This window comes from Astatotilapia calliptera, chromosome 15, assembly GCF_900246225.1.
Source record: "Astatotilapia calliptera chromosome 15, fAstCal1.2, whole genome shotgun sequence".
Taxonomy (NCBI): Eukaryota; Metazoa; Chordata; class Actinopteri; order Cichliformes; family Cichlidae; genus Astatotilapia; species Astatotilapia calliptera.
The window spans coordinates 19,019,522-19,031,540 of NC_039316.1; the positions used below are offsets into that span (position 1 = coordinate 19,019,522).

At 38.9% G+C, this 12,019-nt stretch overlaps 1 protein-coding gene across 1 annotated transcript in view; it reads right to left on the reverse strand.

The window, feature by feature from the left end:
- Positions 1-12,019, reverse strand: part of ift172 (intraflagellar transport 172) — a 65,550-nt gene that overhangs the window by 18,349 nt on the left and 35,182 nt on the right. The window contains exons 26-34 of the mRNA XM_026143517.1: positions 8,553-8,642; positions 8,294-8,391; positions 7,964-8,099; positions 6,333-6,449; positions 5,741-5,883; positions 5,148-5,241; positions 4,713-4,777; positions 3,351-3,531; positions 1,223-1,332 (exon numbers count right to left, since the gene is read on the reverse strand). Coding sequence (XP_025999302.1) covers positions 1,223-1,332; positions 3,351-3,531; positions 4,713-4,777; positions 5,148-5,241; positions 5,741-5,883; positions 6,333-6,449; positions 7,964-8,099; positions 8,294-8,391; positions 8,553-8,642 — 1,034 coding nt within the window. The remainder of the gene's footprint in view (positions 1-1,222; positions 1,333-3,350; positions 3,532-4,712; positions 4,778-5,147; positions 5,242-5,740; positions 5,884-6,332; positions 6,450-7,963; positions 8,100-8,293; positions 8,392-8,552; positions 8,643-12,019) is intronic.

The window sequence follows — 12,019 nt, forward strand, 5'->3', positions numbered from 1 at the left end:
GCTCGATGAAGAGTGGCTATCGAACTGAGAGAAGAGGCTGAGAGAAGGGGGTATATGTGCAGGCGGGGCCATACACATATCATCACAAATAATCAGCCTTAAAGGCGTGAATAGAGGTTTCTTCAGTCAGGACATGCTGGAAAGCAATATCCCATTCTATATGTGTGTGTGCCTTATTCCTCAACTTCATGGAGCATAAATTATACACATAAATGTTCATTTTGTGTTGTTTTAGAATTTTGGATTTTTGGGTTAATATATCAGAGTTTTGGTTTATCTTTAGTTGTTTTTGTTTTTTTTACAGTATATTGCAAGTTTCAGTGCTTGATAAACGACCGAGTCTGGTTCCTGTTTGGATTTCTTTATCATTCCTGTAATGAGTTTTCTGTAGTATTAAGTTTAGTTTTTTTTTCTTTAATTTTCTTTTCTTCCCTCTCTATCGTGCAGTATTAGTTCCTTTGCCCTCCTCTGCCCTGTTAGTCTTCAGTGAATCCATGTTTTTCTCTGTCTGGAATGTACTCTACATTTTCGTATTATCCACAGCCTTTTCATCTCAATCACTTAATATATTTACTTGTCCTGTTAATAATCGGTCTTTGTCATTAGCTTCCATTTCATTAGAAATTAGAGATTAGAACTGTGTTCATCCTCTACAAGCTGCAGTTCCATCACAGCTTTGCAGATGGATGCAGTGGGAGATGAGAAGCTTTGCACTTATCTGAAGCCTGAGCTGTAAAGTCTGCAAGAATAATTCATTGTTTTCTCTCTTCAAACCCTCTTTTTCATCCGTTTCCATTGGTAACTTTTGATGTTTCCTCCCACAAGTCATTAAAGCGGGAGAAACGATGGGAGGAGGGTATGAGCTGCATTCTGCTGGTTTGCTGTCTAATGAGCTGTTCCTCATCGGGAGTTGAAATTTGGGAGTACACGTGAGGTGTTTTTTAAAAAAATGAGGAAAAAAGCATCAAACTGATTCGTTGTGCATAGATGCATTTCTGGTAATGTTCAAAATATGTTAAAAAATGTCCCACAAATAATCACGAGTCAAGTTGAAAGGCTTTTGACTTCAAATGTTGTAACTAGATATAGCTTCAGTGACGGATTTGGGTTTTCTTTAGTAGGACTGTGCTTCATCTTTTACTCTGCCATGTTAGACCTAAAATATTTGAACACCACAAGAAATGAAGGTCAGTGGTTACTTATTTTATGGGCTTAATCTCACCTGAGTCCTTTCTTGGAGGCCTCCCTCTCATACTCCTCTTGGAGCATGGAGAGTTTATTGGGGATATACTCTTTACAGATACGTATGGCATCACTCCACATGTCTGCATCCTGAATTTAAAACAGACACGAAATCAATTAAATAACTGACTATCAGGCAGATTGTCAACATCTGAAAAATGAAAAAGGAATCCTGCAACTTTAGACATTTTTCACTAAATTGCAAAAAATTCTACAAATACTTTCTTGTCTTTTTTCTGTATCAGCGGCAGATTGACTACACTGGTTCACCTTATACCTAAAAAAATAGATCTTCTCCTACATTACTGGAAACTATTCTTCTTCAACAGTAACAATTTCCTGTGGGGTACCTCAGGGCTCCATTTTAGGTCCCGTCCCATTCTCTCTACACATGCTTACTTGGGGTCAAATAATCAGTAAACATAATATAATTTTTTGCTCCTAAGCTGACAACATGGAATTATATCTCCCCCTCAATGCCAACAAGTCCAGGCTGAATAGCATCATCAAATGCCTTGTGGACATTAAGAACTGGATGGCACAAAACTTCCTTCAACTGAATGAGGACAAAACAGAAATTTTCTGTTTTGGCTCTGCCAATTCCTTTGTAAGTTTTTCTGATCAACTTGGAAATCTGTCCACTTATGTAAACCCTTAGGCCAAAACTCTTAGTGTGATATATGACTCTGGCTTTAGGTTTAACAAGCAAATTAACTCAGTGGTTAAAACAGCTTTTTTCATTTCTGTTCCATTTCAAAAGTTAGGTTTTCCTTTCTGTGAGAGATTGCAAAATTGTGTTCATGCTCGCATTTTCTGTTGTCTGGTGCTGGTAGGCTGTCCACAGGTATCTTAGGCTACGTTCACACTGCAGGTCTTAATGCTCAATTCCGATTTTTTGATCAAATCCGATTTTTTTGTCTGCTCGTTCACACTACAAATAAAATGCGTCAGCAAACGCGCTCTAGTGTGAACGCTCAAAGCGGCCCGCATGCGCAAAAGAAGATGTCACACACAACGCGCTCTGTTTAGACCCAGAGCAACAGTATTGTTTGACTGATGGCCCTTAATATAAAGACTTCGGACTTCACGTTTCCCAATTTTTGCTTTAAGTTATTTTGTTATTTACATAATAATGTAAATAACCTAATAATGATCCTTATTGCTGTTTTAGAGGAGCGGTGCTTCAAAGGATAGCTGCAGATTTCTGTCAGAATCTGCAGATTATACAGTACAAATAAAATGTTTACGTTGTCTTCCCAACAGTTTCACTGACATCTACACTGGATGGCCAGGAAGCGTTCGCGATGTCTTCTCTGGCGCTGATAATTGGCTTCAGTCTTGTGTCGGTGACGTAAAAGACGGATTTAATGCGACATGACCGTTCAAACAGCAGTCGCTTTCTAAAACATCGGATATGTATCGGATTCAGTACCACATACGAAAGTGACCCAGATGGGATTTGAAAATATCGGATTTGCGCCGTTCACACTGTCATAGCATGATCGGATATGGGTCGCATAGGGTCAAAAAAAATCGGATTTGATGCGCTTTCGCCTGCAGTGTGAACGTAGCCTAAAAGAGAGGTCATATTACACATGTTTTAGCATCTCTCCACTGGATGCCAGTGAGGGTCGGAATCAGTTTCAAGATACTCCTGTTTGTATACAAGCCATTCATGGTTTGTCTCCTTAATACATCTATGACCTCTTACACCCCTATTAATCTCCCATGTCCCTCCAGTCAGGTGATTGGAATGCTTCTGACTGTCCCTAGCGCTAGATTTAACCTCAGAGGAGACTGGGCCTTCTGTGTGTTTGCCAGCAAACTGTGGAACAACTTTTCCCTCACATTCAAATCTGCTCCCTCCATTTGATCCTTTAAAACTAGACTTTTTACTCACTGACATTTGAGTGTGTCATTGGTCTTTGTATTTCCTGTGCTGTTTTCGGCCATGATTCTGTTTATCACCCACTAATATCTATTTTTTTCTTATTTCTTTATTTATTTCTATTCCCTTGTCTTTTTATCCACTCTATCTTTTGCACAGAACTTTGGGTAGTGTTTTTTTTTAAAAATGTGCTTTATAAATAAATTTGAGGTGGAGTTACCTTGTAGTATTTAACAGCTAGTTCAGGTCTCTGTGCTTGGAGCAGGAAGGCCTCAGCCTTCTTGAAATCATTCTCTTTAAAGCAGAACTTGGCTTGGCCAACCAGAACCTCAGACAGGCTCTCTGGATCGTGGCCCTCAGCCACCTGCTGTGCATTGGCCCAGTCCTGGTTGTGGACATACCTGGAACAGTTCACACACAAATACACACAGGAAATAAAATCCAAAAATAATCTGTTTTAAGATTAACGGAAACGATTTTTTAAATGTTTTTCATCAAGTACCAGAAAGGGGACTTTGAATAACTTCAGGTTCATAGAAATTTACTTACTTAAAGCTGTGGCTATCTGGGGGGCTGGACATTAATTTCAAGACATATCTGCTTTCAGTGGCTTAGGGAAGTAATGGCACTTTTGGCAACATACTTTTGTGAACCGTTAAAACTGCTTTTACCTCTCTGACGACGAAGTCATAACCCTACCCCAATCCTATATCTTGGGGGAAAAAATGAAAAAAGTTCATTATTTTTGATGTGTCTGTTAGAATCACTATTCTCCTTCTTCCATGCCTGCTATCCTTGAAAGAGAAATTAAAAACAAAGACGATATTTTCTTTGCCCAGGGTTAGTGTTAACATTAGTGTTAGCATTGGGGTTGTCACTGATCATGGGTTACTCTCCATCATTCATGAATACTCACACACTCCCCAATTTGAATATTACCTAAAATGACTTAAGCATGTGCGTACAAGAATCATTGCTGCGCAGTGCTGTGTGGCTGGCTGTGGTGTAACTTCACTATGTCTACTTTTAGAAAGCTATACATAATTAGTATTTCTACTGCTGATTGCTATGCAGGCTGTTTCCTCAGTTAACTTTCTGCTAACACTTTAGATTAGGCTTTAATTATCTTGCTATAAACATGCTTATTAGTAGCCTGTTTACTCTTTATTAGTCATTGCAAACCACTTACTAATGACTTGGGCTGCATGGTCCTATTATACCCTTATCAGACATTTAATTAAGAGCTAATTAATGGTTAATATATGTAGCGTAATTTAAAGTATTACCAACTTATCAAATGATTTTGATGAGGCTTGGTTGTTTAGTTCAATTATGGAAGAAAGAACCCCTTAAAAGAGATATGTGATTAGTGAAACTAAGCACATTTGGACTTTTTTTAATGACATGAGAAAGTTTAAAAATTGAAGTATTCCAATAATTATATTAACCAAAATTGTCCTTAAACATTAAGCTTCAAACTGAGCCTGAAACTGATATAAATCTGCTCCTCACTGATGCTGATCAGCTGGCAGTAATGATGGGCTCAAAGTGTGAGCACAACATCATCACCTCCAGTACTCACATCAACACAGCTTCTTTGGGTTTTCCTGCTTTGATGAACTCTGCCTCGGCTTCAGTGAACTTCCCCTGTAAGATGAAACCATGAAAAAATTCAGGATTAACACGACTTAATGTGTGCAGCATGCAGTGAGTTCAAGATTCTCAGTAACAGAAATTACGAACAATAACTCAGTGAGTTAGTTCACAGAAACAGCAGCAGCAGGTTTATTGTTATTCTCATATGAGCTGACTATGCTGGGCAATAAAAAGAAAAAAAAAATCACATATTGATGTGCTTGGTCTGGTTGAATAAAGAAGACAGAGAATAAATTTGGCATGAAGCAGTTTTGTAGGAGGAAAACTGAAAAGTCTTCATGTGGGTAGTTGTAGCAACTTTTTTGAAAGTGTATAGAAAGAGCAGAAAACTGACTGTGTGGTAAAACTGTGATGGATTTACCTCATCTTCCAGGTACAGTGCATGCTTGAGGTGGATCTCAGGAATCTTCTCCTTACATGCAAGGCGGGCCAAGTCAAAGGCAAAGTCAAATGAGCTGGAGAGAACATGAGGACAGTCTCTGTTTATGTCACATATAAGAGATCTGGCACTCAAAGGATTTTTAGTAGAAATCTATGAGATAAGTGTGTATGCATGTGTAAACCTCTAATTGATATCATAGTAAGTAATTAGAAATGTGGATTTGACTGAGGATACATGCACGTTTTGTCCCTGTGACCACAAAAGTCAAATATATAGCTTTCTCCCCATTAATTTATACACGGTCTGGGAATTAAAAGCACAAATAACTTTATAAGATGGTTACTAAGTGACCTTGCTCATTTCCTTTTTAGGAAGGAAACAATTGATCACGTTTTACCGTTAGGATTTCCTTTCAGACAGTACAACAGATAAAAGATTCTGAATGAGTGTCAAACTTGTTTTAAAGCTCTGCAAAAGGTTTATCATATTTTAAGCAAATAAAATGAAACTCAGTATGTGAGTAAATTGAACTTAGATAATTATTTGGGTCTTTGTGTTGTGATAATGCTCACGATTTATTTGAAGCAGACTTGATGGCGTACTCCAGCAGGCCAAACTTGTTTAGCAGCTTAACAGCTGCCTCTCCTCCCAGACTCCGGGCCCACAGGTAGGCCACCTGCTTCTGCGCATCAGCACCTCCGTGGCTTTTTGCCACCTGACGAACACACAAACACATTAAAAAAAATCATTACACCAGGCCTTCACTCCTGTGGCTCCCTAACCCCCTTACAACACATAATCCCGGGGAGAAACATTTGAAAGAAGCTATAAAGCTGTGGTGCATTCCCAACGAAACTACAGCAATAAACAGAGAGCCACACACCTGTAACAATGCTGTGGACATGAAACCCAGTAACAACAAGTCAAGCCGTCCTATTCTGCATTTAGCATCAGGAATAAACATTATAATATATGCAATCTACAGTATATGCTTTAACCTAAAACAATTACAACAACAGATAACAGCTGATATAAGCAGAGTGTGAGGTGTAAACATTTGCTGCGTGGGACGAGGTTCTAGACTTTACTGCTCTCTGCCATATCTTATAAATGTAATGAGATTAAACACAAGTGAACAAAACAAAACAAATGTGGCGTTTGTACCCTGTACGCATCCTCCCACATATCATTGACACTGTACATGTGGACCGCAGCCTTCCACTCTTCAGCCTCCATGAAGTGGTATTCCGCCTCCGAGAACCTCGATTCAGCCTCCAGCTCCTGCAAACAGCACATTTATCATCACCGTCACTTACCATAACTTATGTATCACATACCGGCAGGCTCAACCAAACCACACAGCCCATTAAGGGTCGTTGAATTAGAGCTAGAATAGAATGTAGAGGAAGAATTAATGCCCCAAAGTTTGCGACACTGTGAAAAAAAAAGTTAGAAAATTGGTCCCAAAAATGAACAGATTCAGTAATGAAAAAGAAATCTAGAGCTCAGAGACTCAGTTTGAAAGCGATTATGTCGGGACATGATTAAAAGACTTTAAAATTTGTCTGTACAGTGATCTGTTGAACTTCACAATTCAGGAAAATGTTGAATAAATTATTGTTTGAGTTTAAACTGCTGCAAGGCATTTCTCCCAAGACAGCTGGACAGCTACAAACATTAGAAACAGAGAGTGGTCTCAGACACAGACCTCCCAATAAAAACCTCACACGGCTCTAGAACTGCAGCAGTTTCTGAGCCCGTGAGAGCTCTTCTGATGAGAAGCCCCAACCAGTCGTGCCTGCGTAAATGCTGAGCTGTGAAGTAATGACATGAACCAAAACGCAACCCTTCTCTCACTTTTAAACTGGTTTCAGATGAGCAGGAAGGATCTGAAGACATTGTTTTTGTTGCTCACATTCTTGGAGTTATGTTCCTCATCTCCAAGTAATTAAACAAGAAAAATAAGCAGATGAACTGCCACAAAAAAAACTTTGCTTTACAGTATAAACACTGTCACTGCAGTTTAATCCTATTTATCTTTCATAGCACGGAAAGAGAGAACAAATTATACCTGTCTTAAAGTCCTGCATTAGTGCTCTGGTACTTTCAGTGTATGAACCAGTACAATAAGCAGAAAAAAGGCAGCTTTTAGTTTCTGTGCTCTAACTGTTGGAGTAACTGAGAGCAGCTAGAAGTAAAGCTACCACTTCACCCAGTATTTTAAATAAGCAAGGTTTATAGACAGTGTTTATGTGACTGTATTTAGTTATTCTGTTGCATTATTTTATTTTATTTGACTGTTTTATTACATAAACAAAGATTTTTGTTTACTTTATTTACTACTTTTATTTGATTCATTTCTATTTAGTGTGCTCATATTATTCAGTCTGTTCAACATTATTTTATGTTATCTTATTAAACTATTCCTTATTTCTGTCATTTATTCATATGGTGACAAAGGTGGATGCTCATATAGAAGAATACCAACATTGTAGTTCCTCTAGCAGCCACTTGAAGCTGGCTCGAAAAGCTTAAAGAGGAAATAAGCATGTTTACAGTCTGGTACAAAACAAAGGTTTTAGCATGCATCCATTTGCAAATCTATAGATGCATGAGGCAATTTGCAAATATGTGTGAAGAGAGTTGTTTTACACAGTTAGCATGCCCATCACCCGAACTCAGGCTCGGTTCGGGTCACAGTTAGATTTATTTGATTGTAACATGTTAAATCTGTAGGGCTTAACTCTAGGAGTAAAAACACTGTCGTTAGATTGTCACTGCAGTGTGGTGTGTACCTTGGCTAGGTGGACATGGGTCTCAGTCAGCAGGTCAGGGTGATGTTTGGCTACCAAACGAATGACATCGTCAAACATCCGGTTCTTCTTGTACATGGTGATGGCAAGGTCAGGCTGCTTCACTGTAGCAAACAGCCTGCATGTGTAAAAGGGGAAAGAGGGCTTTTTAAAACACTTCAGGTCTAAAATACTACGCCCAGACTTTTTCTCCTGCTGTTTTCAAGGTCAGAGATTAACTCAAATGGTGTCATGGTAGTTTGTCTCCCACCAGCTCGACTCCAGCAGACAATGACGTGACAAATTCGTGTAAATATGAAGATTTGTATTTACCTCTCGGCCTCCTTGAACTTCCCATCTCTCTCCAGCTCCTGAGCTCTGCTGATGTACAGAGCCATAACCTCCTCCTCCGTCATACACTTCACTGCCAGCTTTATAAGAAAAAGAATATTAAAAACACGGCCTTAAATATTACATTTCTTAATTAATCCCACATTAGATTCTTAAATATCTATTCCAGGGAGATTTTCTTTAAAAGGACTCTGGAAAACACAGAATATTTAAAACTATGCTGTAATGTGTCCGTGCTGACCTTGTGAGCCTCCTCCCAATGCCCTGCTGCGGTGTACATCTCTACAGCATCTTTAATGTGACCTCCTTTCACAAACAGATGTTCTGCCATCTACAGGTCAATAAAAAAATAACAAAACACACAGAAAATACAGAATGTCACATTAAAAAAAATTATATATTACATTACTTATACAGAGCCCATTCTGAGAGTTTAATCCAGATTATTTTTGCAGCTGAAATCTGCATATTCCCCCCCTAACCTAATCACAAAGTTACCATTTTCAAAATGGGACAGCTTTAAGGATACTCTCATTGAATATATGTGTGTGGGCATGCCTGCCAGTGCAAAACAAGCAGATTGTGGGTTCAGCTAAACAACATGAGTGATATATTAAAGTCATCTGTCACAAAGGCAATAATAAAATCTTGCCCAGCTATCTTGATAAGAAACTGTTTGAGGTTTAGCGAAACACAGTAATTATATGTTCTAAGTTAGAACTTTTTGGCTGGCTCTTTTTTTATTCTCCAAACCTCTTCAAAGACCTGTTTAAGGATAAAACTTGGTTTTAGGTGATTATATTAGAGTGTTAACTAGCCATCCAGAGCCTGTCGGAGAAAAAGCAATGGGCGCAGAGTAGATCACTTCCAGAGTGGATGCACCTTTAAGATTAGGGTATGGAGCTTACTGATGTTGGCTTATTTTCGGGATAAGAGGCTTTGGAGTGCATTAATGTCAATCACAAAGAAACCTGTGTGTGTGAGTCCCCTCCCCCTACACACAGAGTGGATCAGGCAGCAGTTACTACAAATGTTTATATTCCTCTCTGTATTTAATTATTAGTTATTATTAATCACCGGCTCTCTTTCACAGTGTGTCTTTGTCCCGTCTATCTCCCCTCACCTCCAAAGCGGCAGATGAGCTTGCTCATAGGGAGTCATATGATTGTTGTGGTTTTCTCTGTATTATTCTGGGGTCTTTACCTTACAGTATAAAGCACCTTGAGGCAACTGTTGTTGTGATTTGGTGCTATATAAATAAAATTGAATTGCATTTAAAAAAATGTCGGGGGAACACTAGTAACAGAGAAAGCATGTAGCCAAAATATGTGAAACTCTCATCTAAATGAACTAAAACTTAGCAGCGCACTTTGTTTAGGTTCTCTGCAATAAGACCACCAAGTCGGAACCAGACTGGGACAGATGGTATATGACATGTTTGTATTTATTTGTTTTGTTGCATCTCTGCATGTTTTTGTTTATTATATAGTTTTATGTGATCTGCCTAGGGACTGAGGATGTGAATTAGGAGTATAGATAAAATCTGCCGTGTTTACATCTCATATTTTCTTACACTGCTGTCCATTAATGTGCACTGCCCCTGTTAAATAAAGACAAGACTGGAAACTTTGAATGAATACATCAAACTATGAAAAAACTCAACTTAATTTTAATTCAGATTGCAGAGGCCTTACTCTCGTTGTTCATACCTGAGGAGGTGAGAATAGAAGTGATATATGCAGAGACTTGCACAGAGTTCACCACACTCCAAAGGCTGCTTTTTTATCTGCACTAGCTAAGGATATGCAATTTGTGAAACCAAATTCTAATTATACTTATTCTGGTGGTAGACTTTTTCAATGTTGCAACTCGTGAGTTTGGTTGTAAACAAATACTGATCTAGAAAGGCTCGTGTAGGACTGTGCCATTACATGAAACATGTAATTACAACAGTGTAATATCAGACCTACTGAATAACACTGTTTTTTTTGTTGTTGTTGTTGTAAACTCTGCTGCTGGTTGCCAGTTTATGTTGTGACCAGTGATCTGACTCTTAACACACAGTAGAGACTAAGAGAGTGAATGAAGCAATTAAAATTTTATCGCATTTTAAAAAGTATAATATAATGAAAAAAAATCCCGCTACTTTACAGTGAACAGACTTTTGCTACATAAAGTCAGATACTCATAGAATCAGTCTGTAATAAAAGTCGCTTCAGTACAACAAACAGATGAGCTGGTTGTTTGCCATTCTGATTAAAAAGTGTTTAGTCACTGTTTTTCCAGGATACTTTCTCTATAGCTACAGCAGGTGCGTGCGCTTCATTGTTTATAGCTTGCACTGAAATTCACTTTCCTGCAACAACTACCCCCCAACTTGGAGAGCAAAGAGCTTGTTATCTTAATTACTTTCTGTGAATATGCCCATGGAGCAATCTGACTGAAATAGGCTGCTATTTTCAGAGCCTGGCAGTCTGTGGAGGCCGTTTGGCTCAGCTGAGCTCATCAGAATAAGCACAGCACACTGCGCTTCGCCACCATCATCTCGCTTCCTTTTCTTTGTATTCGTACCAGATTGCTCTCGTTATCGTTTTCTTTTCAACAGTCGTGTTTTTTGTGGTATTGGGGCAACTTTTAAAAGTATTGTTACAACTACCAAACTTGTCCTTATTGCCAAAGCACCCTGGAGCAAACATGGGTTACAGTGTCCACAGAGACTGCAGTAAAGTGAAAACTGGCCACCGTGCATGTGTGTGGGTGTGTGTACGTGTCCACATGAGATGAGTGGAAATTAACTGCCAGTGGCAAAATGTCACAGCCTCCTTCATTTAGCCAAGCCTGTACAGTATTTTTATGAGGTACATATATAACACAAGTGAAAGTGTAACACTGACTCAGTTCAAAGTATGTAACCAGCACAAATATTTAAAAATGCAGTTTCTCGTTTACACGCATTTGAAACGATCTGTAGTCGTGTTTTGCTTTCTTTTTGTTCCACTGTTCACCAGTTTCTTACTTTGCCATCTGTCTACTGCTGTGTAGAGCAGATTTATCTTTTTCAGTTAAAACACCTTGCCAGTGCTATCCCCTGAGCAAAACCTTGTTGAAATGACATTGAAAAGATGACTTTTCCGGACGTCTGAACAATGTTGATATTTGGTTGTAAAGTGAAAGGTGAACATGTTTCACGTTTTAGCCAACTTTTCCTGGCAGTTCTGCTGTTATCCTAGAGGTGCTCTGGAGGAGATGCCGGGGTTTCAGAGCTGGAGCTTAATGGAGAGCTGTGAGGAGGAAATATGAACTATGTGTTCAGCTATCATTGCGGAGAATGTGAGATTTTTGGAAAATCAAATGGGCGAGTTTTGCTGAACTGTCTTTTAGTTCCAGTGAATGGAACTCAATGTTTCAACATACCAAGATATTTGGAAAATTTCATGCTCCCAGATTTTGGTAAACAGTTTGGGGATGCTCACTTCCTGTTTCAACATGACTGTGCACCACTGCACAAATCAAGGTACCTAAAGATATGGACGAACGTGTTTGTCATGGAAGAACTTGACTGGCCTGCATGGTTTCCTGTCCTCAACCCAAGAGAAACACCTTTGGGATCAATTAGACACAAGACTGTAAACCGGGACTTCTTTCCAAAACACCAGTAAGTGACCTCACAAATGTATTTATGGAAGAAAGGTCAAAAAGTCCCTTAAA